Raw genomic sequence first — 25389 nt, 5'->3', positions numbered from 1 at the left:
AAAAACCCTTTATATGGATCCCATTAGACACACTAGATTTAACGTGCAGGGCTGGCTTCATGGGTGTGGGAGCTGTGCAGTCACACTGGACCTCGTGCTCAGAAGGGACCCATACTTGGTTTAATGCTCTGCTATCACCATCTTAAAATTTTACTAATTTCTGGACAAAGTTCCCCACATTTTCCTTTTGCAGTAAGCCCTGCAAATCATGTAGCCAGTTCTATCAACAAGTACTTAATAATTATCAGAACTACACTAAAGGATTTAGGATTCTAGTTTTAAGTGATATATCTAATGTTAACAGCTCAATAGAAGACCATTGAATATAATGGTTAAGAGAAATGACTTTGGCATTGGTAGCACATAGTTTGCCCCAGCTCTGGCCCAGCTGGTGCTATGAGACACTAGGCATGTGCCTGAACCTCTGTAAGACTCAGTTTCCTCCTCCATAAAGTAAATTCAATAACAGTACTTTCACCAAAAAGTATGTATAAGAATGTTCTTTTAGCAAGATAATTTGTAGAAGCCCCAAACTGGAAACAATCAATGTCTGTCTATGGTGAAAGGGATAAATAGTAATTTATTCATATGATGGACTACTATCTAGCAATGAGAATGAGTAAACTACAACTACAGGCAACAACACGGGTGAAACTCACAAACATGATATTGAGAGAAAGGAACCAAACATAAAGGAGAATAATTTCATTTATATAAAGTCAAAAACAGGCAAAACTAACGTGGGCTGTTGAAACTCAGGGTACTGAGCATCCTTAGGAGGGGGAGGCAGTAACTAGAAGGAGAATGAGGGAGCCTCTGGAGTTCTAGGAATGTTGTGTTTCCTGCTGTGACATGAGCACATTAATTTCGTAAAATTTAGCAAGCTAATATGCTTAGGATCTGTGTACTTTTCTGTGTGTATTTTATTCTACAAAATTTACTTTAAAAAATAGTCGTTCTATACAATTACTATGAAAATTAAAGAAACAACTGTGGAATCCTTAGAGATGCTTCAAGAATTCCACAGAATATGGGTTTAAATATGTCTTTTAAATGGTTTGTAGACTAATATAGAAGAATTAGGGGCACAATTTCAATGAGTGTCTTGACTGCCCACTTTTTCCGTTATAATGGTCTTTTTTTTAAAGAGTTTGAAAGCCCTTTAAATGACACCTTGGTAAATAAAACTGACCTTCTCTGGCCTTCATTAAGTTTTTTTTCTCAAGTACATCTAATAATTTTTATTGAAAGCAAAGTGAAATTAAGCACACGCTCACCTGTGCAGTGAAAGGTTGAACTGTAAACTCATTCTCAGTAAGACAGGTACCCAGAGATTGTTGCATATTATCTTATTTGATCACTTTCAAGAACTATTATGTAAATTTATTTATTTGAAGACTACGTTTATGGTTGTCATTTTATCCTTTGCCAGCACTATTTTTCAATTTTTGCTTTCATTTGGTCTGGAAGACATTTTATTGGTTTATTTCATGTTTGTTTGTTTTTTTTAGGTGACTATGAAAGGCTTATATTTTCAACAGAGTTCTACAAATGAGGAAATAACATTTGTATTTCAAGAAAGGGTGAGAAAAATTGTTTAATTATTAAATGAAACAAGATAGTATATTTCTGTATGTAGTGGACCCAGTTTTAAATGACCTATTATAAGTCATTTTAAGCGGAACTAAATGAGCGAAAGTTACTGAAATGAAACTCTTCAAATTACTTTCCCTTAATTTTCATGTGAAAATGCTGGTCTGTGTTGTAGTGTAACTAAATTTGTAAAAGACTTGCCACAAAAGAGTTTTAGTTCCTTTGGGGTGAAAGTTTGAAAGAGATTAGGAAAAGAGAACAACTTTATCGTTAGTCTTACATGTTGCAAAATTAACCAACTTATTCTGAATACCACAGTAAAGTGAGTTTTTAGATTGTGGCCATATTTCAGAAAATACTTTCTCTCATATTGTGAAATGATAGAGGTGGAGAAGCATTGTTTTCCACACTAATTGCTGAGCTTTACCAAGTTACCTCATTCACTAAGCTTTAAATGATCTCTAGTTTTTGACAACTTTAAGAAGAGATAGCAGAATTTTCAGATATTGGTAATTGCTTGAAAGGTTTGTGGTAGGCCAAAATCATTTAACTATAAATTTAGGGACGAAAACTAAGTGCTGTAAGTATTTCATGGTCGTCCTAAGAACTTCTGGATCATGAACACGGTCCAGTTTCTCTGTTATCTTTTACTGACTCCAAAATCGCCTAGGTCAGGAGTCTCAGTCTCAGACAGACTGGCTTCTACCGTTGGGTCAGGATGAGGTTTGATTGCCTTTCGGGAAGAACCTGTCTCCAGGGCCACACCATCAGGAGTGAAATCCACAAATTTGTCTCTATTATTGAATATCTTCATGATGTCACCAAATATTATCAAATCTGAGATTTAAAAGAGATACTCCCAGAATATTGTGTTCATGTCAAATAAAACACAGTGATCCCTTTGATAGGCCATAGGAGGGGCTAGGTAAGTAACTATTTTTAGCCAGCTTTTGGTTCCAAATTTTGGATGTATCAGGAGTTGAGGAGAGTATTTTAATTATTGGTGCCAGGATATGGTTATTTGGGGAAGGTGATATGATATTTAATAATATGGCTGAGTGACATCGAGTGCCTGAATGTAGAATATTCTTTGCCTTTGAAGTTATATGGAATAGGAGGAGAATTATGAAGTTATATGGAATAGTTATATGGAATTAAATTTTATTAAGTTTGTATTTTGACCCCAGAATCTCGTGAGGCTTGCTGAAATGTCCAAGACAGATGTTAAATAAGGTATTGTTAAATAAGACATAAACAAGTGACACTAAAGAACTTTATTTTTAGCATTAAGAACATTCCAAAATCAGTAAAATGTGTATAAGGATATCCTAGTAAGTGTGAAGGTTCATTGCTTTGAGATTATTTAGATTGAAATAAAGCTCAGTATTTGCTGCTATACCTTGTCATCCTAAGTTTATTGTCTGCACATATATCCACGTCAATATCTGAGTACATTTTCAAAATATGTACCCTAAGGCTTTTTAAAAACTTTGCCCCAAAATTCCCTTTATTCTTTTTTTTTTTCTTTGAGGAAGATTAGCCCTGACCTAACATCAGCTGCCAATCCTCCTCTTTTTCTGAGGAATACTGGCCCTGAGCTAACATCTGTGCCCATCTTCCTCTACTTTATATGTGGGACACCTGCCACAGCATGGCTTGCCAAGCAGTGCCATATCCACACCGGGGATGCGAACTTGCGAACCCCGGGCCACAGAAGCGGAACGTGCGAACTTAACTACTGCGCCACTGGGCCGACCCCCCCTTTATTCTTCTTTGATTGTATATTATTGGATAATTACTTGTAGCTTTTTCGATTAAGTTAGCTGTAAGATTTGGGATATGTTCAATTTTGTTCAATTACGTATGAAATTTTTCACAACATAAAGGCATGTTCTCAAAGGAATGTGTAATTATTTTATCATTTGGTTCTAGGAAAATCTTCCTGCTACGGAGGATTACTATGTGAAACTTCAAGTTAAAGCTTGTGCTCTGAGCCAGATAAATACAAAGGTATTGGTGCTTTTATTTTGGCCAAAAGTCAGACGAGAGTTTCGTAGTATATTTATTGTACAAATATATTATAATGATAATTGACTTCTGAGTGCCAAGAAATTATTAACATCCTTAGAAAAATAGAAAAGCTAGGGAAAAAATTTAATGTAAATTTCTGTATTTCTACATTAAGGTAAATTACTAGTCTAATTGAAGTCATATTTTATATTACTATGTGAAAATATTTTATAAACTCTACATTGTGAAAGATTGAGAATTTATACTTACTAAGGCCTGTAGTCAAGGAAGAAGTTACCTTTATAAATATAGTAAAAATAGAAACTAGAAACCTAACCAACTACTTTATTAACTACTCGATAGATATTTCTAGTTAATGTCTTTAGTTAGAGCTCATATTCTTCTTGTCATTTCTCTGTCTCTCTCGCTCATACAACCATATCCCCAACCACACACCACCGCACAGTAATCTTCCATTATTGGCCATGAAGTACGTGGGAAGTCTTCACATGTATATGAAGTATGGTTAAATGTGCCATGATAAATAGAGCAGGTCCATTTACTCAGTTTTTTAAAGATTAATACCATAGTTTCATTGGACCTTTACTTATTGCATTATAATTCACCATAATTTCTAGGGCTCTAAAAGTTTTCTGCCATAAAATCACGTTTAGAAAAATTACAAAACAAGGTTCTAGGCTTCCGTTGGGGAACTCTGTAATGTGAGTGTGACTAGAGAAGTGAGTCCCTGAGATGCCCTGAACCTCTTTCACCAGGAGCGCCGGTACTCCTTCTTGTCGGCAGAGTTCTGTGTTCAGCCCTTCCAGGGTGTTCTTCTTAAAACTACAAAAAATGCACTAAAATCCAAGTCTAAGAAATTACCTCCATATAGGAAATGGTAAATTATAGTAAAATCAATTTAATGAAATATTGCACAGTTGTTAAACATAATGCTTATGAAAACTGCATAGTAATGCAAGACAATGCTTACAGTAAGTGAAGGAGGCAGGATGGAATTGCTATAACCATGATTATCGCTCCATAAAAGTGTGCATAAAAGAAATACTGTAAAACGTCCAGTATTTCCATAAGAACGTCCTATGAGCATCTTAGGAGAAGCATAATGGACCACATTGAAAAAGAGTCTTTTCTATCGATCAAGTATATACAGGAGATAAAAAAATTGAAAAATAAAGGAAGTATACAAGAGAATTATTTCAATTTCTTTTTACTTCCTGTTCCTAAAATACTAGTATACCTACAAATATGTTCAGCCTCTCAAGTATTATAATAAAAGTATAAGTGGCAGGAACTTAAACTACAGGCTTATGTATGCACACTCTCTCACTTTAAAAGTCCAGTATTTAAGTTGGTCAGAATCTAACAAAAGACTAATCTCTTAAAAATACATAATTTATCCTTTAATAAAAGAAACTCCACTCTGAAAATATATGGCAGTTTCCCTGTGTATATCAATCACCTGCTACCTAAACCAAGACTTGTGAGCAACGCCAAAGATTTCAAAGCTGTGGGACTGGAGCACCTTTCTGTCCTCTCCGGACTCTTCCCCACCCCTAAAGTGTTGAGCTGACCAAGAAGTGTTTGGCCTGTCATTTCCCTTCATACCAGGCAGAGTAAATATGTTAAAGTGTGTTAATGGTGATTTGAATACTACTACTCATACCTGTGTCCTACATATCAGCTAATTCCTCAGCAAACTCTTGGTTTCCTACTCTATAGAGAAACCTGTTTTGTGAAGTTATTTGCTTTGTCTTCATTCCAAAAATTGAATCATATCTGCTTTTTCTGTAGTTTTATTTTTGCTCTTGCTTTCCTCATACATCAGAAGAGACCAGGATTTGTTCTTGACAATAAACAGCCTTTGTCATGATTTAGCTTCTAGCAGAAATGAAGATGGAGAAGGATTTCTTTCCTGTTGGGAGAGAAGTTGCTGGAATTGTGTTAGATGGTAAGTTTACAGATATAAATATCTATATTTTCTAAGGTAAAAGAAATTAAATGGGGGCCGGTGGTGCATTGGTTAAGTGCGCACATTCCACTTCTCAGAGTCCCGGGGTTCGCGGGTTTGGATCCCAGGTGCGGACATGGCACCGCTTGGCAAAAAGCCAGACTGTGATAGGCATCCCATGTATAAAGTAGAGGAAGATGGTCATGGATGTTAGCTCAGGGCCAGTCCTCCTCAGCAAAAAGAGGAGGATTGGCAGTAGTTAGCTCAGGGCTAATCTTCCTAAAAAAAAAAAAAAAGAAATTAAATGGTAGCTAATTTATTTACTGTCACATAAAATTATACATACTTCTTTAAATATAAAATTTAATTATACAGAAATGTTTCCTTTTTTCATTAAAAAGAAAAATAGAACTTAATTGGCTTTTATAATTGAAGAGCTTATTACAGTTTAGTAAATATTTAGGGATTGTCTTTAAATTCATGAGTAATCATATTAAATAAGATGACCAATGTTGTCCTTTTTATGATGTTTACAAACCAGGATAAATTACTTCTGTAAGTTGGCTTCGGGCCAAAATTTGTATACTAATCAGTAACTACATTCACATTAAATTTTTGAAGTTTGCCTAAAATTGAGCATATAAAACTTAAGCAGTTTGCTCGTTCAAAAATGTGTTTTGAGGAGAAATAACCAATAAGATTTTGTGATTGCCTTAAATAAAATTTTTTTCTAAGTTTTATTTAGTAGAATGTGGTGTTAACATGCAGGACAGGAAGCCTAAGTATTTGAAATAATTTGTTTCTAAATAGACCTACTGTTCATAGACATTGCTAATAGGTGGTTCGTGATCAGTCGGTATATGGTTGCACTTTCTGTGTATGTGAATGAATGAATGAGTGTGCCGTGTGGGTTAGACTATTTGAATTTTACTTGTGATTTTAATCTGTAATATACATAGTCTTTCTCAATGTAATCTTCTGTCATAGCTAAATCATAATTTCATTCCCTCTCTTTTCTTCTGCTCAGAATGTGGGAAAATAAAATAAGAATTATAATATCCAGAAGATGATCCATCATTCATTCATTCATTCATTCATTTCGTATTTAATGAGCACTTGCTGAGTGATTGGGATATGAAGATAAATAAGACAGGGTGCCTGCTCTCAAAGAGTTCACAGTCTAGGGGAGAGACAGACACACACGTATGAGCAGATTAGGAAAGCTCTGAGGAGAGGTGTGCAGCCCCGCCAGAAGAAACAGGAAAAGGCTCCTTGGAGTAAGTTAGCCAGGCGGTAAGTGGCCGGCAGGAAGAGAATCACACTCAGCAGAGAGGATATCATGAGCAAAGACAGAGAAGCAAGTCGTAATGTGATAGATGTGACAATTACAGAGTTTTGTGCTGCTGGAGCAAAATAAAGTTCTGGGCAGGAGTCAGAGGCAAGAAACTCGGCAGCAGAGAAACATTTTGTCAAGAAAATTCTCCTTCAAATATAGCAGAATAAGAGATATTGAACAAAATATTTTAATGGTGATTTGAACACTGATACCTTCCCCCAAAAAATGAGGCAGGAGGTTAGGCAAGGGCCCCAGCCGTAATGAACCTCGCGTGTCAGACTGGGTTTTAGGGAGATTATTAGTAGAGTGGGGCCATGTGAAGGGTAGTATTGAGGTAGATCAGACTGGTTGGGTTGTAGACCAAGAGGCAGGAGACACCGAAGTCCAGAACCTGGACAGCAGTGGCAGGGGTGGAAAAGGGGAATGTTTTCAAGAAATACTGAGGAAGTCAAGTCAGCAGGACTTAACAGTTGACCGGAACAGGGGCATTAAAAAACAGGTAAGAGCCGGAAGAGATTTTCAGGATTCTGGGTAAGGTATTGCCACCCATTGGTAACAGAAGAGGATCCGATTTGGAGGAAGATAGTGAGTTTAGGTTTATACTTGTTGAGTTCAAGGTACCTAAGTGACATCTCACTGGAGATATCTAGTAAGCAGTCTTGTGAGTTTAAGCTCAGAGGTGAGAGATCTGTGCTGGAAATGTGTACATTTGAACACTGTCAGTAAGTAGGTTGTATTTGAAATCAGGGAGTTGATGAGCTCACCGAGAGAGAGAGTAGGAATGAAGGAGAGACCTAAGCATAGCCACTATTCGAGGGCCATTTAAAAGGAGTGTGAAGGAAGCCAAAAAAAGGGATCAGGGTGATTCCAGGAGGACGAGGAGCCGCAGCAGAATGGATCAGAAGCCAAAAATATTGGGGGATGATGGCCCAGGAGGGATCCCGAGAAGCAGCAGACTGTAAAAGGAGGACTCAAAAGGAGGCGTGTTAGATTTAGAGTTACTTGCTGAGTACCATCAGGTGAGTGCTGGGGCCGTTTTGCTGACAGAGCCAGCCAGAGAGGCCACTTGAGATCTCAGGCTTCCACCGTGCCTCACTGCTTCACCTCAGCTTCCTCGTCTGTTCAGTAGGAATAATAATACCAACCCTTGGGTATGCCATGAAGATTAAATGTGGTAACACACTAAAATGGTGGGCTCAACTAGGCATTCAGAGATGTTTGCTTTTTTCCTCCCCGTTCTGCTTGTAACTGTGAACAAAAATATTCTAGGGGCCGGCCCAGTGGCAGAGCGGTTAAGTTCGCTCGATCCACTTCGGCAGCCTGCGGTTGGCCGGTTCGGATCCCAGGTGCGGACATGGCACCGCTTGGCACGCCATGCTGTGGCAGGCGTCCCACGTATAAAGTAGAGGAAGATGGGCACGGATGTTAGCTCAGGGCCAGTCTTCCTCAGCAAAAAGAGGAGGATTGGCAGAGATGTTAGCTCAGGGCTGATCTTTCTCAAAAAAAAAAAAGAATATTCTAAAGAATTGACTGCTGGGAGAAGGTTCTTCTCTACATGTGCAGAGAAAATGCAACTATCATTTCTGTATAGTTTCAAAAACTTCTTGGCATCAGTCTGAATTTATTTCCATAATTCCAAATCAAAGTAATTTTCTATGTGGCTCTTACCAGAATTCCCCATTGTGTGTCTGAGAGTCTGCAACTGAAATAATGATAGAAGACTGGGCTGGCCACAGGACGGTGGGGCAGTCAGCATAGGAGCTGTGGAGTGGATCATTTTCCTTTATTCCTTCATCTTAGGTAAAGAGAAGGACATCTTCTGTGGTGTCAACAGCCACGTGGCCCAGATTTTGTAGAGAATTTTCTAGAGAATCCAGATTTGAAGTGTCCTATCCTGTAATCCTTATAGACCATCAAAATGTCCCAGAAGTTCTTGGCCTTTTCTCTCGAGTCAGTGACTTTTTATAAACTCATGGATCTTTTGATTTATTTTAATAGTTAAATAAGAATAATTTTAATAATCTCATAATACTAATTATTAATTTTCTCCAATCTTTAGTTGGAAGCAAAGTATCATTCTTTCAACCAGATGATGAAGTCGTTGGTAAGTTACAGTTCATTGTCATATTTCGAGTCATCTCTTTTACTGTCGTCTCTCCTTTCTCCGGACAATTATTAATGTTTGTTGTGAGCTCGCTTCATGTACTAGTACTTTCCCGATTTTGGGGAGTTTGATCTCAATAGCAGTACATTTAAAACATTTCAGTATTTGACTATAGAACAACATCATAGATAGAAAATGACAATAGTTATTCCTGTGCTCGGTGGAGCCTTTCCTGGCAGGACCGCAGTCTAAGGCTGGACTGAAGACTAGAGGAAAGAAAAGCCACGAGTCGTCGGCCTGAAGGCCCCTGGCGCACTCGGCCGCATAGAGCGCCACCCTCCACCTCCAACCTGAAGCTTACAGGGCTGCCCCCTGACTGCTCCTGTAAAACTAAAAATTCACTGAAACAATGTATTGATTTTTCAAAAATTTCATCGTTAATACTATTTTGCAAACATACATATTTATATTTGTATCCTAGGCAGTCACACAAACGTATATAAAGTATGACCTTCGTAGTAGTCTTTTGTGGTTACCATTTCTCTGTGGAAAATATTCATAGAAATATATTGGTATAAAATCAGATAATGTTTAACTTTATGGCATACTTGAAGCTGTTCAGATTTATAGGAAGGTTTTCATCAGTTTTTTATGGTATTGTTTGACTTGTGTATTTTCTCAGAGGATTTATTATTTCTGTCTTCCTTATCTTCATCTGGCCAAGAAGTCAGTGACACTATGATTCTTTTTGTAAGAGACCAAAAATAAAATCTGACTAGCTTGAGAGAAAATGAGATTTTATTGGAAGCATCCTGAGGTATGTTATAGAACCAAGCTGGGAAGGTAGCTGTGCATCAGGGACGATGTTAATGAGGAACCCAGGTGCCCCCAAGACTCTGGCCTGGCTCTGTACATCAGCCATCGTCTTTATCATCAGTCAGAGGTGAAAGAAGGTGAAAAAGAAAGGAAGAAAGAGAAGGTAGAGGGGATACAGTGTCCATGTCAGAGAATAAACTACCCACTGCCCTCCATACTTCTGAAGTCTCCTCCCTCCCCACACCAGTGATTACTGGAATCTTTCTCAAAATGCCACTGGAATCTCATTAGGAATGAATTCATTTTGAGGTTGTTTCCCTTAAGTTTCTCGTTTTAATTTCAGGAATTTTACCCCTGGATTCTGAGGACCCTGGCCTTTGTGAAGTTGTCAGAGTACATGAGCATTACTTGGGTATGTGACAGTTCGGTCTCGTGGAGCTCAGTCAAATCTTACTTCACTGATGTGTGGCCTTTAGTAACATTTTGATTGCTTTGCATCTACCATGAATGCTCATAGTAAATAACTGTTGGCTGGTCATGTGAATACTTCTGACTTAGATTTGGTATCCATAAAATTCATATTCAGATTAAACAGTACATAGACCTTTAAGTTTCACTTACACTGCTCAGGGTAAGGAGTTGGAAGAGCAGTTTCTCCCTTGGCTCAGAAATTATATCCCTAATCAGAATTTTTTACATTTTATTCTTAGTTATTAATTGAAATTTAAAAATGTACAAAATCTAGACAACACAGTAGAATCTGAGACAGGAAAGAATCAACACTTGTCTTTGGTTTCTATTACTAATTACTCATATCTTTTGACTAGTGCTCAATTTAACTGAAATGTTCATTTTTCTTACACTAATTTACTTCTTGAATATTTAAAACAAATATAAATATGTATATACAAACTTCCTGAAACCGTAGTGAAAAGATGCTACATCTCCCTAGTAATCAGAGAAAAACAAATTAAAACCCCTTAGAGAGACCATTTTGTACCCACAAGACTGACAAAGTTATAAAGTCTGACCATCCCAAGTGTAGGCAAGAGTGTGAAGCAACAGAACTTTTTCTGCACTGAGTGTAAATTGGTACAAATGCATTAGAAAACGATTTAGCATCATCTAATAAAGGTAATGATGTATATACCCCAGACCTAATAATTCTACTGGTAGTTTTGTACCTTACAGAAACTTATGTGCACCAGCACACGTACACAAGAGTTTATAATAGCGTGGTTGGTAATCATGGAATAAAAGCGGAGACAGCCCAAATGTTCATCACCAGGAAAATAGATAACTAAAGATATTCCTAGATAGTAATTCAACTCAGCAGTGAAAATGAATAAGTAACAGCCAAACATGTCGAGATGAACGAATCTCATAAACTGTATTGAGTGAAAAAAGCAAGTTGCAGAAGAATACAAACAGTGTGGTATCATTTATTTCTATAGAGTTCAAAAACCTACAAAATTAAGCATATCTTATTTAAGGATATAAAGAAAAGGTAGGGATGGAAAGTGAGGTGGAGGTTGGGCTGCCTTTGTTGGCACGGGAGTAGGATGTGAGCAGAGTGGAGCCACAGGACTGCAGTGGGACTGTCAGGCAGCTGTTTCTTGTGCCGGGATTCATGGTATTCTTCATGCCGTATCTATAGGTCAACATACATTCTTTTGTGTTCTTGAACTATTTCATTAAAATTTTTCCTAAATTTTTTCTTAAATGATATAATCCCTGATAAGACCTTAGGAACAGGGGCCAATAAGGATTTTGGACTATTAAACTAGTAAATTTATATATTTGAGTCCATACAGAAACTTGGACCAGACTAACAAATCTTTGGCAGTTCATTTCTAAAATTATAAGTTGTAAGTAATTTATATTTAAATTAATGACATTGACTATGTCTAAAATTTCCAAGTAATAGCATGTTATTTTATTAAAAATTAATTTCAAAAGTCAGTTTTCCAGAAATCTGAGGCTTTCCCTTTTTATATGTATATTAGGCCCGGATATGGAGCCAAGTATGTGTCTTCCTTGGAAAGATCAAGCTCACTTTCAAATACCATGCAGTGCAAGTCTCTGGTCCATAGCTGTCTTAATATTATACAATTTGAAAATTGAGGACCACCACTGGCTCCTTTATGGGAAACTATCCTATTTTCAACCCCAGGATTTCCTTGGGCCCTTATTGTCTCTGTGCTTTTGAGAACCTTGTAGACATGGAGTCAACTAAAACCTGTAGTTTTGAGGAGGTTGGAGTTTTGACTAAATCTCTTAAACTAAATTGTCATCGGAGGTTAGCTATTGAAAAAACAACCAACCAAAAAAGGCCCATTCCTTTAGGTATTGCTGAACACTGGAGAATATAAAATGGACCAGAAGGAGCAAAGCAAATTGGAACATCAAAGTTTCCTAGCTATAAAGCTTAAGCTAAAATGAGCAAACCACACAAATGACCTTTTATTTTCCTACAGATCAGGAGGATTGTAGTCCAAAAATCGAGCAACATATATAGCGAAAACAGTTCCAGATATTCCTTAAGAAAGAAAAATACAATAAAATGTTTCTTTAAAAGAGGCACTTTAAGTAAGACCACTAACTGTGTGTGACCTTTAGGCAAGACCCTGGGCACATTCACTTTAGCCATAAACACGGATGCCAAACCAGATAACCTCTAAGCTCTGTTGCAACCCCAATATTTTGTGAAAGAGTAAATAATTTCAGTATGTCCCTGAAGATTTGCAGGGGGAAATACTCAGTTGATCACAACTCTAGTGTAGTTCCTTTGATTCTTTGGTGATTTATTTTTTAATGAAAAGTCACCATTCAGTCACCTTCAAATAAATCTGTTCTTTCACCACACCAAGGAATTAGGTTCCAAACAACTCCCCCTAAAATATGGTATTAATCTTGTTGCAGAAGAATAAAGATAGAGGTAAAAAGCTGAATAATTCTTCCAGCTCTTTTGTGCTTTCAGTTTTCCAGCCTTCTGTCAAACATAAAAATAATTTTATTTTTCATTCAAAATTTGGCACCCATTTTCAGCATTATTCCTTTGGACCTAAGGTATAAGGAATTGAGATGATGATTCTTGGATTCTGATAACACTTTTATTATTGATCCATACATGGCTCTTTTGTTCATTTCATTAGTTTTTATAACATAATAAAACACTTGTGGGCCACCTGACACTAGAACAGGGACCCGACGTTAAACTACATCTCACCGTGCAATTTTAGCGCCTTTGCAGTCTTTTTATTATTATTAAAGATTTGAGGGGCTGGCCCCGTGGCCGAGTGGTTAAGTTCGCGAGCTCCGCTGCAGGCGGCCCAATGTTTCGTTGGTTCAAATCCTGGGCGCGGACATGGCGCTGCTCATCAAACCACGCTGAGACAGCGTCCCACATGCCACAACTAGAAGGACCCACAACGAAGAATATACAACTATGCACCGGGGGGCTTTGGGGAGAAAAAGGAAAAATAAAATCTTCGCAGTGCCATGTGTGCGCCTAGATTTCGAACTGGCAAAACCCTGGACCACCGAAGCAGAGTGCATGAACTTAACCACTCGGCCACGGGGCTGGCCCCCCTTTTTTTTTTTTTAAAGACTTTGCAGTCTTAAATGAAGTTTTATTAGTTAGTATTTTTTTAAGGACTGCATGTTTGATTTTATTTATTTAATTTTTTTTGGATGAGGAAGATTGGCCCTAAGCTAACATATGTTGCCAGTCTTCCTCTTTTTGCTTGAGGAAGATTGGCCCTGAGCTAACATCTATGCCAGTCTTCCTCTATTTTGTATGTGGGATGCTGCGGCAGCATGTCTTGATGAGCAGTGTGTAGGTCTCTGCCGGGGATCTGAACTCATGAACCCCGGGCCACCAAAGCAGAGCACACAAAGTTAACCACTCCACCACCAGGGCAGCCCCCATGTTTGATTCTTTAATGAAAATGTAGGTAATCTCAATTATTATGATGGAAGACGTTCCCTAAACAATCCATATAAGTAAATGGTACATAGATGGAGCATGCATTGTTTGAGTAGATGTGCTTTAGAGTCAGACATTCAAGCTTAGTAGCTCTGTGGCCTCAGACAAATGAATTAATTACCCTGAACCCCATTTCATAATCAATAAAATTGGGAGAATAGCTATCTTCAAGAGTTTGGTAAGGATGAAGTACTAGGTATGGTATCGCCTGGTGCTTAGGATGTTTTACTGTTCAGTGCTCTGCTCGTCTGTCTGAATGTGCATCCTTGGCTGCTCTGTGTGCCCAGCAGATGGCACTAGTTATCGGTGAAGGCAGTGCTGACTGTCCTGTGCTACATCGTCTGAATCCATTGCTGTTAGAGGAAGAGCATTGGAAAGAGCTGGGAAAGACTCTGAAAAGTGTTATAAGGGTGACTTTAGGTACAACAACAAAAGATTGCTTGTACTTTGAAAAACACACATTCAGCGTACAAAATTAAAAACAAAATGAATTAAAAATGAAATACTTAAAAATATTAAAGAGCGGGGCCGGCCCCGTGGCGCCCAGTTAAGTTCGCACGTTCCGCTTCGGTGGCCCAGGGTTTGCCATTTCTGATCCCGGGTGTGGACATGGCACCACTTGACGAGCCATGCTGTGGCAGGTGTCCCACATATAAAGTAGAGGAAGGTGGGCACGGATGTTAGCTCAGGGCCAGTCATCCTCAGCAAAAAGAGGAGGGTTGGCAGCAGATGTTAGCTCAGGGCTAATCTTCCTCAAAAAAAAGAAAAGAAAGATTGAAGAGCAACTTAATGGTCAGCTCTTTAAACTATATTAGGAGTTTGCATTTTGTTCCAAGTGCAGAGGAAAGCCATTGATGAACTGGAAAGAAAAGCCATAAAATTGAAAATAATATTTATAACACATAAACAAGCAAATGACTTATCTAGAATATATAAAAAAAATTCCTATAAATTGATAAGAAAAAGATGAAACAATAGAAAAAATGATGAAACACTTGAACAGTCACTTCACAAAAGGAATTCCAGATGGCTGACACACAGAAAGATGCTCAACTTCATCAGTAGTGAGGGAAAGCAAATTAAAACCACAGTAAGAAACCATTTTACACCCACAGGATTGGTGAACGTGTACAATAATACCAAGAGGTGACAAGGACCTTCAGAGCCCCAGGAGCCCTAATAAACACTGCTGTGGGAGAGCACAGTCGTGTCGCCAACTTTGGAAGCATGTAGTAAAGTCAAAGGTGGCATTCCCTTGGACCTGGGATTTCCATTCCTAAGGAAATACCCTAGAGAAAACCTGTGCATCAGTGTAACACTAGCTTTTATACAAGAGCGTTCTTGGCAGCACTGTTTATAACGGTCAGAAACTAGAGACAACACAAATATTCCTCGATTGGAGGATGAATAACCAGACGAAGGTATTTTCACATCATGGAATGCCATAAAACGACAAAAAGGAAAGCACTGCAGCCACATGTACAAGAAAGGGTGTGTCTTAAAAACAATGTCAAGCAAAAAAGCAAGATAGAGAAGAATGCATATGGTACAATTCCATTTAAATAAAGTTTAAAAACAGGCAAAACCAGATTATATTGTTTAGAAATGCATACATGAGTGATAAACTATGAAGGTGAATAAGAAATTAAGTTAGAATAGTGGTGGCCTCTGATGTCAATTATATCTAAAAAAAATGGTAGGTAGTTCTGATGGGAGAGACAAGGCTGTCGGGGTGAGGGCTGTTCACTCTTGACCAGCGTGGTGATTACTTGTGTATTTGCTTTGAATTTATGCATCCAGCTGTACATTAGGTTTCATGTACTTTTCTGCATGTGTTTTTATTTCACAATAAAATCTTTAAAAAATGCACACACACTGGCTTCTGTGTTGAGAGAGGATTGTGCAGGGGCAAGAATGAAAGCAGGGAAACTAATTAGGTGAAAGATAATAGGAGTAGAGGCTTGGACCAGGGCCGGTGGTGGGAGCAGAGATGGAGAGGATCAGACAGATTCAGGAGGCAGGACTGTTGGGACTTGCTAACTGATTGTTTCCTCTTGTTCTCTGTGATAGTTCACAAACCAGAAAAAGTTACCTGGGCAGAAGCTGCTGGAACCATTCGGGATGGAGTACGAGCCTATACAGCTCTGCATTATCTTTCTCATCTCTCCCCTGGAAAATCAGTGCTGATAATGGATGGAGCAAGTGTAGGTGCTAATCGTTTTGTTAAGAAACAGACCAGAATACAGTAAACTTGGGGAGTGGGACATCCATTTGCTAATATAATTCTTTGCCAATAGCTTATTCACTGATTTCTTTACCAAACTCCCATTTTGTTAAAATAAGCAGCTTTTATCAATAGGAGATAAAAGTGACTTAGTGTGTTTCATTTCTTATTGCTTTGAATCTGGTAGTGCATTAAAAAGCAAACAAGCCATTTTTTTCATGCCTGTTACACAAAGCGTAAAATAGCTCATGACATGTTTGCAGCCATACCCCAGAACTCCCTAGCAATTTTGTGTCATAACCCTCACACTTACACTCACGTTAATAAGTATTACCTTTGTAGATGGATCACACAAGATAAAAAGTGTGCTAATTTAAACATATTACATGTATCCTCAAAAAAACAGTTCAAATGGGCCAGCCCCGTGGTGTAGCAGTTAAGTTCCCACGTTCAGCCTTGGCAGCCTGGGGTTCACACGTTCGGATTCCGGATGCAGACCTAGCACCGCTGGTCAAGTCACACTGTGGCAGCGTCGCACATAAAATAGAGGAAGATTGGCACAGGTGTTAGCTCAAGGACAGTCTTCCTCACACACACACACACACACACACACACACACACACACACAGCAGTTCCAGACACTAAAAGAATACATAAAAATAAAATATTACAATCTAAAAATGTTATACAACTTGGGGTGAGGTTATAGTTTTCTTTCTGGCTGTTGAACATGCTTTTTCCCCTGCTTTTCTTTGGAAAGAAGCAGAACTGTCTTCCGTGGTGGCTTCAGCCTGATGTCTAACATCAGGATAGCAGTGTTTCCCTGAAACGCAGCAAGAGGATGGAGCTTTTGAAGTGCTTTGATCTTCAAGGAGAGGTGGCTGGACTGGCCCATATATTATGTAATTAGTTTAGATCATGATGCTGACAAGGCCCTGAAAGGCTCGTTTTTCTCTTTCCAAGGCCATGTTTCCGAATGCGGCCCTCCATCTTGAGACTGTGCTGTGGCCAGCCTGGGTGAGAGCAGGTGGCACGCGCACCTTTTGCACCACCCCTTGTGAAGCAGAAGGTCAATCAAATGTTTGAACCTACTAAACTGGTCCATATCTTTTTCTTTTTTCTATCAGATAACATTTAAAAATATACTAAAGTGGCACAAAAGTAATTAGACTTTATTAAACAGCTTATAAATTAGATATGGCCTCTGCCCTGTATCTGTAAACCCGTTGTCTGTTTTTTCCACACAGGCACTTGGTACAATAGCTATTCAGTTAGCACACCACAGAGGAGCCAGAGTGATTTCAACAGCATGCAGCCTCGAAGACAAGCAGTACCTTGAAAGACTTCGGCCTTCTCTAGGTGGGTACTACTCCTCAACACAGGCTGTAACAGAAAATTTTGAAGGGGTAGCGCCTTAACAACTGCACTTGTAAAACAAAGTGCAAAGTCCCAAATGAAAGTCACTTTTAAAATGTACTTAGTATTTGTGCTAAGTCCAAGTTTGTGATAGTTTTAATTTTTTAATCGTTGTTTAAACCTATGTTTTTCAGTGTTTTTTCTTCTTTGCCCCATTGTTATCAACATACCTGTTTGCATTAGGTGAACTTTGACACAGTTTAAAAATACCTGACAGCGCTTTGGTTTTCCTCAATAAATCCATATATTTTGCCTCACTTCTATGTTTCTCGACGTCTTTTGCCCAGTGGTACACCTCTAAAGTTGTCGTTTTCTGTGATACACCAGGAAGGGAAATGATCCACTTACACAGAAACACAGGTCAGACACGGTTTATAGTGAACAGGACATGGCGCGACTGGGGAGCTCTTGAACGGATTGAACCTATCTGAATGACAGTAAATAATGAAAGGAGGAAGAAAGTAGAAGCTGCCAAAAAGAAAAAAGGAGAGGAGAAAGACAGGAATGGAAAAACTAACAGATAGAGAGAAAAGAGGCTGAGCGGAGTATAAGTAAAGGGCAGGTAGGAAGGGAAGGCAGGCTCACTGAGTGTCAGTAGGAATGACGTCTCCTTGAGTCCTCCGCAAGCCTGTGTTGGCCAAGCAGGAAGCAGCATCTAGAGAATTTAACTAGCTTGTCCGAGCATACACAACTAGAAGAAGGACTGGATTGGGCTTTGAACCCAGGCCTGTCTATCGTTAAAGCCGTGTTATTTCCATTGTTACCTTATGGTTCTGGCAGAGATAACCAAGAAATGGAAGGAAGGTTAAGGCAGGAGCTGGAGAAGGGAGGAAAATAGGGGAGAAAAGGAGAAAGGAGAGATTGAAGATGGAATAGAGACATTAGCCTGCCCTTCCTAGTGCCTCAGTGCCCTTTCCCTTGTGCCCTCCCCACCCCCACCTCCGTCCTCCGAGTCTTGGGGGTCATACTGGACTACACCTTGAATCTTCAGCAGCTCTGGGAGGAATCCTCTTTAACAAGAAGGTGCTAAAAGATAGAAAAATAAAATTTAAACATGTCTTTATTTGCAGCTCAAATTCTGAAATTTTTTTTATTCTCTCTGTGGTTTGTTCTATCAATATAATACTTTATAGCAGCCAGTTAAAATTGGTTTAATTCTTACTAACTCTGCTGAAAACATTTTTTTTTTCCTTCGGGATTTTTCTTCATTTGGGGGAGTAAGTGGCGGGGGGGGGGGGGGGGGGGGAGGGGGGATTTCTGTGACTGAGAAAGGATAAAACAGCCTCTAATAGAGAAGTACCATATCATACAAATAGATTTTTGTACTTTTTAGCTCTGAAGTCTATTAAGTCTGAAAATACTTAAGAAGTTGCTTAATCTTTCAGTCCCTGTCTCAATATGAGTGTACCTCTGAGGCTTGTACATTCTCAGTTCTGGCGATATATCCTTTAGCTATGGAGAACAGTCCTGTCAACAGACCAGCTTTGGAACACATTAACCACAAAATCCTCATATTTTTATTTTATTGAATATAGCAGTCTCTTCATTTAAATTGATCCTTACCAATATTGGGTTAGATGAGAAACAGTATAACTTGGATTCAGTAATTGTTTGAACCACTTAAGTTATTTCAGAGAACAGATATTTATTTGCTTTGCTTTTTCTTTTTCTCTAATTTGTGTTGATCACATAGAGAACAGTACAGTTGCCTGACTTCCTGTCCTTTACAGCCCGAGTGATCGATCTCTCTAATGGGAAAGCCCATGTTGCTGAAAGCTGCTTAGAAGAAACAGGTGGCCTGGGAGTAGATATTGTCCTAGATGCTGGAGGTGGGCACTTTACTAAATCAGTAGTCTCTGTCATTTCAGTGATGAGTGAATTTCAGGAAAAAAATAGCCAGGGAATAATTATTAACATATTTATTGATGTTTATGTTTGTTTTTGTTTTTTAACTTTTTTATTTAAATTGGAGCTTCATTTTATTCCCACTATAAACACTGTCTGGAAGAGAGAACATGCTTATCTTTTAAAGTATAAGTGTTGGGGGTTGGCCCAGTGGCATAGGGGTTAAGTTTGTGCACTTCACATGAGTGGCCTGGGGTTCTCGGGTTCAGATCCTGGGCATGGACCTGCACACCACTCATCATGCCATGCTGTGGCAGCATCCCACACACAAAAATAGAGGAAGATTGGCACAGATGTTAGCTCAGCAACAATCTTCCTTGAGCAAAAAGCAAAAGCTTTCAGTGGAATGAATGTATACGTCATTAGTTTTTAAAACGGATGTTTCAACAATTACATCAAAATATCACTGTCTTGAGTCAGAATTCCTTAATCAGAAGTCAGCTTTTCCCCAAATACTAAGCTATCAATGTGAGGATTGAAACTACCAGACTTAGTCATGTGTTATGTTACCTTGCCTGGTTTTCAAACGAAAATACACTTTTTATCTTTAGTTATTTGATGTATAATTAAATCTAAAGTAAATTTTATGAACAGTTTTAATGCAAAAAGTACATTTTAAAGTATCTGATTAAATTGTGCATTACCTTTTACTAAGAAAAATGCTTCCTCATTTCTACATTAAAAAGTAAAGAGAATAAATAAAATTTTTGTCAGATTATTATAAAATATATTTCTTCTCTCTCTCTCTTTTTAAACTATTCCCTTGTAAGTGAGATTATACAGCAAAGATGATGAACCAGCTGTAAAATTACAGCCACTGCCACATAAACATGATATCATCACACTCCTTGGTGTTGGAGGCCATTGGGTAACAACAGAAGAAAACCTGCAGGTACAGCATCACTTCTGCACCAAAAGGATGTCAGTAACAAAGAAGAATGCCTGTCTTTTGAGGCAAGATGTGGCTAAATTAGTATAAGTACTAAATTATACCCTACCTTTAAATAAATGTAGCTTTTTTTCTTTTTTTTTTTTTACTTCAGCTACATGTTGGCTAAAATGTGGAAATAGTACCTAGTAGAAGAGTTCATTCAACTTTTCTTTAGTGGTTTGAAAGTAGTGACTTCTCAATATTTTAATAGTATTTCAAATAAGATTTTTTTCTTAGGAACAAACATTACTGTTGACATATACTTAGCAAAATATTTCTGTATAAAGTTATGACAATTTCCCAGTTATTCAAATTGGAATTTACTGTATATGTGCATATATAGATTGTCTCCCAAGTTACATTTCCCAACAGAATTGAAATTAAATATTTCTGTCATGGTTGTTATGCAAATACCATAATTCTCATATACCAATCTTCATTGATTTTCCGACATCCTCATGAAGGGGACCGGTAAGTAGCAGCCAGAAATCCCGCCGCCCCCCCCACCCAAACACACACACACACACACACACACACACACACACACTACATCACATCTAGGTTGGCCTTGCATCTGAGCTTACTGTTTCGTTTTGGATAATGACTTAGAAAAGAAAACGTTATAGTTTACATATTGTTATTAAAGTTTGGCGATTATTTGCGATTTGGGTATTATATAGTTTGTGTAAAAGTTTTTCTGGCTCAAGATCCCAATCATCTTTCTGCTGTTAACCTCACAGTAACTGATCAGTCTTTGTGCATTCTATCCAAGTTGGATCCTCCAGATAGCCATTGCCTTTTCCTCAAGGGAGCAACGGTGGCTTTCCTTAACGATGAAGTTTGGAATTTGTCAAACGTACAACAGGGAAAATATCTTTATATCCTTTTTTTCTGCTGACTTGAGTTTCTTGCTTGAAATTTACCTTGTCATCATTAAGTTCTTTAATCATGATGATGATAAGTAATAATAATAGCTAACTTTCCTTGAGCATGCCAAATAATGTTCCAGGTGCTTTGTAGGTATTAATTTATTTAAACATTAAAGCAGCCCTGTGAGGTGTGAGTACTGATATCATCCCTATTTCGCAGGTGAAGAAACTGAGGCACAGAAGGGTTAGTACATGCCCAGGGACACAGCTGGCAAGTGGCAGGACAGGAATCCTACCTAGGTAGTCGCACTCATTTCTTAATGGGAAGTAAATCATAAGATGGAAGATTTTGTTTCATTTTTAACCTGCCCTTATGGAAATTATATGTCACCTTAAGAGGGTGCATCCTTACTCCTATGATGGTGCCATTGTGCCACACATTTCAGAATGCTTATCTAAATTAAAGAGTTTGTGGGGTGTATTTAAGGATATCAATGCTAAGAAAGCTTTATCAAACGAAGATGGGTTTGATTTTTTAAAATGGAAGTCATTAGGAGACGAATCTGGTGACTGAATCAGAATCATTCCAGTTTTGGTAAAAAGAATGAAAAGTTTTCTTGAGAATATAAAAGCAGTTGTAAAAGAAAGGTCCCAAACCTGTTTAGAGCAGGGTCAACTGAAGAATAAACCTTTTATTTCTAGGATGATTGTTTTAAAGGCAGCAGCACTTGGTAAAATTGTTAATATATTGGATAAAAAGTAAGTTCTCGTTGCTTAATAGAGTATACTTATGCATGAAGAAAGAGACTGTCATAGCCTCACATTTGTCTCCAGTGCATAGCATACTTTAAGCTTGTTAAATGTGTGTAGTTATATGTGTGATATGTGTAAAGGCCAGCCTCCTCTAGGAACAAGGACAGACTTAAGTTGGAGCTTTCAAATAGCAGTATTTAATTAGTCTACTGCATATGTTCAGTTTTAAAGAGGACACTTCAAAACCAGAACATCCCCTTAATGGAGTGAATGTATGAGTTTAAAGTATTTGATTAAATATTTTCTTATTAAATTTAGAAAATAGCCTTAGTTTTTAACTTTCTGAAAGAATTCTTTCAATTTCAATTTTAGGCAACTTACAATGTCCAGTAACACTGTAATTTTCAAGAAGACCAAGGAGTGTTAGTAATAGAGAACACCATATATTAAAAGTAACATTAGTTAGCATGTTTCGAATCTTACGTGTCAGAAGCTGGGCTGGCTGCTTTGCCTATGTTACTTACCTTAATTTTCTCAACCAGCCCCCCACCCTTGTCCCATGAGTACGTGATTTTAACCTATTTGACAAATCCATAGACCACATTGAAACATGACACATTTATATGAAATGATGTTAAATTTTCAAAAATCAGAAATACATGTTTTTTATGTATACACTTAGATATACTCTTGGCAATTTAATTACAAGGAGAGAGGCCGGCCCCGTGGCCAAGTGGTTAAGCTCACACACTGTGCTTCGGCGGCTCAGGGTTTTCCCAGTTTGGATCCTGGGCAAGGACGTAGCGCCACTCATCAAGCCATGCTGGGGCGGCGTCCCACATGCCACAACTAGAAGGACCTACAACTAACAATATGCAACTATGTACCAGGGGGCTTTGGGGAGAAAAAGGAAAAATAAAATCTTTAAAAAAAAAAAAGTAGAGAATTTGCATAGTTGGAGTGAATCAGTATTCCTTAAGTTCTTTTTTAAAAGTCCTTAAAATGGCTTATGGTCATCTTTTCTAACTTACAGTTTCTAAAGTCCTGAATCAAACTTTAGTCCTCACTTATGCAGACCCCCCTCAGGCAGTTCACACTTGTGCCGGCTGCTGCGTGTGATTTCACATGGAGATCTCCTTCCGATGGTGTGATTATATGCCATAAATCATTCTCCGCTGCTTGCAGTTACATAGACTCTCCATCCTAACGTTATAATTTCAGTTAAATGACTAGATTTTTTCCTAATTTCACACTGTCTTTTGGTTCTCTTAGTGACATATGTCACACACACAGTTTATTAACTCCCCTGCACACAAATTTGAGCCTATCCTGAGCCAGGTTCGTAAATAAATGTGCCCCTAAAGTAATGCTAAAATTGTTTATAAGTAACAGTACCATACATAGTGCTGACGTGGAAACCTGACACCATTGCATTACCATCCATTTGGGATGACACTGGTCATTAGGTAGACAGGCATCAGGCTTGTTTCCTTCATCACTTGTCCTTAGAAGTGTAGGCTCTATATGTCACCACCTCTGAAATCAGATCCCCATTTCCCTGTTTTAGAGGTAAACTTGAGAGCTTACAGAGGTTTTGTAACTTAAATTTTGAATTTCTGAGAGTGCTAAACTTGAAAAAAAAAAAGTGACCTGCCTAGCATCTTCTGCTTATTGAATGGTTTTATTTCATCCTCTCTCCTTGACGTTCCCACCTTAACCATCTTTCCAGCTACGTATCTTAAAAGATGTGATGGAGAAGTTATCAGCTGGTGTTTTTAGGTATGCTAAGTAAATCATTGTTCTTGTTGGTATTTCTGTTCTCAAAGCAATAAGGCAGGCATTTCCATGTTTATTTCAGCTTTCACAGTACACCTGTTGCCTCCATATTTTATTCTTTTGTTTAGATAAATAGCTGCTCTTTAATGTTTCTCAAATTATATTTTTGTGGTGCACCAGTAAGTACACCCAAAGGTACAAGTGGCTTGTGAGGTTGCCTTACTCCACCCCTTACTGTACCTCACGCCTCCTAAAGCAACTCGAAATAACCTGTAGCTTGAGAAGAGGGAAAAGCATAACTTTTTTTAAGTGGGATCTTTTTATCAAAAGGCGGGGGGGGGGGGGGGGGGGAGTAGGCATTTTTTCCCCTTCAAAATTTAACCACTTCTAACAGTGGAAATATTAATGGACAAGTTTGTTTAAATTATTTAAAGTCGTAGAATTGAGCTCTAGCAATTGTCAGCTACTGTCCTATATGTTCCACTCATCTTTATATTGACCTGACATTTCTAATCATTTATTCTTCCTCAGGCCTCAGTTGGATGAACCCATTCCACTATATGAGGCAAAAGTTTCCATGGAAGTTGTTCAGAAAAACCAAGGAAGAAAAAAGCAAGTTGTTCAATTTTAATTTTATTTCTCTGACCTCAGTTGGATGAACCCATTCCAGTATTTGAAGCTTGAGTTTCCTCGGAAATTGTACAGAAAAGTCAAGGAAGATAAAAGCAAGTTCCATTTTTAAACATGTTTTCCTGCTGAAACAAGATGCTCAGAGTTATTTGAAGTATTTGAAAAATTATTGTACGAACGGGTCAAGACAATTCTGTAATTAACATCTAAAGGGAATGTTCTGAGCGCCTTTTTAGTTATTGTTTCTATACATTTGGCTCTGTTACAACATTGTTTCCATGAAGAAACTGCTTTCAGCAAAAGCCACGCTACTCTTGATAAAGCTGTCTTTTGCTATCTGAAAATAACGTTATTACTTTTGTATCAACTCCATTCTCAACACCCCTTAACAAGTCTTTGCTGTCGTAATTTAATCATTTGAGTATATTTTCAATTCTCTATGGATCTAGCCCATAGACACACAGCGTTTTCAAGTATTCATTCACTCCAGGGTTTCCCGCGGATCAACCAGGAGCATCCCAGTAACGCCCTTTGGGCCGCGCTGCTTGCACGGAGGGCTGCAATGGCGAAGCGCGGCAGCGGGGCGGGGGCTGCGCTTGCATAACCGCGTGCTGAATCCCTGCCAGGGTTCTCTATTGGGGGAAGGGGGAGGAGGCCCAGGCCCCTCTCCTCCCCTGTGGACATCGCCACTGCCGTCTGGCCACTGATGGAAGCAGCAGCTCGCCTGTGACATATCTTTTCCATCTAGGCCGCACGCCCGCGCTCATCGCACCCCTGATGCGGATTTAAATACCGGTCAGCTATTTCCGTACTCAAGAGGGGACTGCACACCGGTGCCCTTGACCGCGTGCTTCCCAGCCACTTAGCACCCGGCGACCTGACCACGGCCAAGGACCCGGCCGGAGAGCCAGGGCGGCGCCTCCCGCACTCGGGCCGGCTGGCGGCGGCTGGCGGCGGCGGCCCTGGAGGAGCACAGCCGGGGCGGGGCCTCGAGAGCGGCCTGCGGCGCACGCGCCCCGCGCCTGGGGGCGGGGCGCCGGGGGCGGGGCCGGCGCGCGCGGGAAGCGCT

The 25389-nt window shown here is 38.9% G+C and overlaps 2 protein-coding genes across 8 annotated transcripts in view; both read left to right on the top strand.

Annotated features, from left to right (window-relative positions):
* LOC124231491 (quinone oxidoreductase-like protein 1) overlaps positions 1 to 24778 on the top strand; it is a 31432-nt gene extending 6654 nt beyond the window's left edge. Inside the window, exons 2-13 of one of the 7 annotated variants that reach the window (XM_046648298.1) lie at positions 1512 to 1583; positions 3526 to 3603; positions 5500 to 5572; positions 8968 to 9012; positions 10172 to 10240; positions 15887 to 16020; positions 17288 to 17399; positions 19187 to 19285; positions 20132 to 20315; positions 21065 to 21170; positions 23644 to 23693; positions 24222 to 24766. In XM_046648298.1, the coding sequence (XP_046504254.1) occupies positions 1512 to 1583; positions 3526 to 3603; positions 5500 to 5572; positions 8968 to 9012; positions 10172 to 10240; positions 15887 to 16020; positions 17288 to 17399; positions 19187 to 19285; positions 20132 to 20315; positions 21065 to 21170; positions 23644 to 23693; positions 24222 to 24321 (1122 nt within the window). In that variant the 3' untranslated portion in view covers positions 24322 to 24766. Of the gene's footprint in view, positions 1 to 1511; positions 1584 to 3525; positions 3604 to 5499; positions 5573 to 8967; positions 9013 to 10171; positions 10241 to 15886; positions 16021 to 17287; positions 17400 to 19186; positions 19286 to 20131; positions 20316 to 21064; positions 21171 to 23626; positions 23694 to 24221 lie in introns of those variants that run through there. The other 6 variants (XM_046648303.1, XM_046648299.1, XM_046648302.1 and 3 more) reach the window with 6 other exon arrangements.
* Positions 24779 to 24882: 104 nt separating this feature from the next.
* LOC124231541 (protein downstream neighbor of Son-like) overlaps positions 24883 to 25389 on the top strand; it is a 10129-nt gene continuing 9622 nt past the window's right edge. Inside the window, exons 1-2 of the mRNA XM_046648335.1 lie at positions 24883 to 24903; positions 25138 to 25371. Of these exons, the coding sequence (XP_046504291.1) occupies positions 24883 to 24903; positions 25138 to 25371 (255 nt within the window). The remainder of the gene's footprint in view (positions 24904 to 25137; positions 25372 to 25389) is intronic.

This window comes from Equus quagga, chromosome 21 (genome assembly GCF_021613505.1).
Source record: "Equus quagga isolate Etosha38 chromosome 21, UCLA_HA_Equagga_1.0, whole genome shotgun sequence".
In the NCBI taxonomy this organism is placed as follows: Eukaryota; Metazoa; Chordata; class Mammalia; order Perissodactyla; family Equidae; genus Equus; species Equus quagga.
This window is presented reverse-complemented; position numbering and strand designations above follow the sequence as displayed.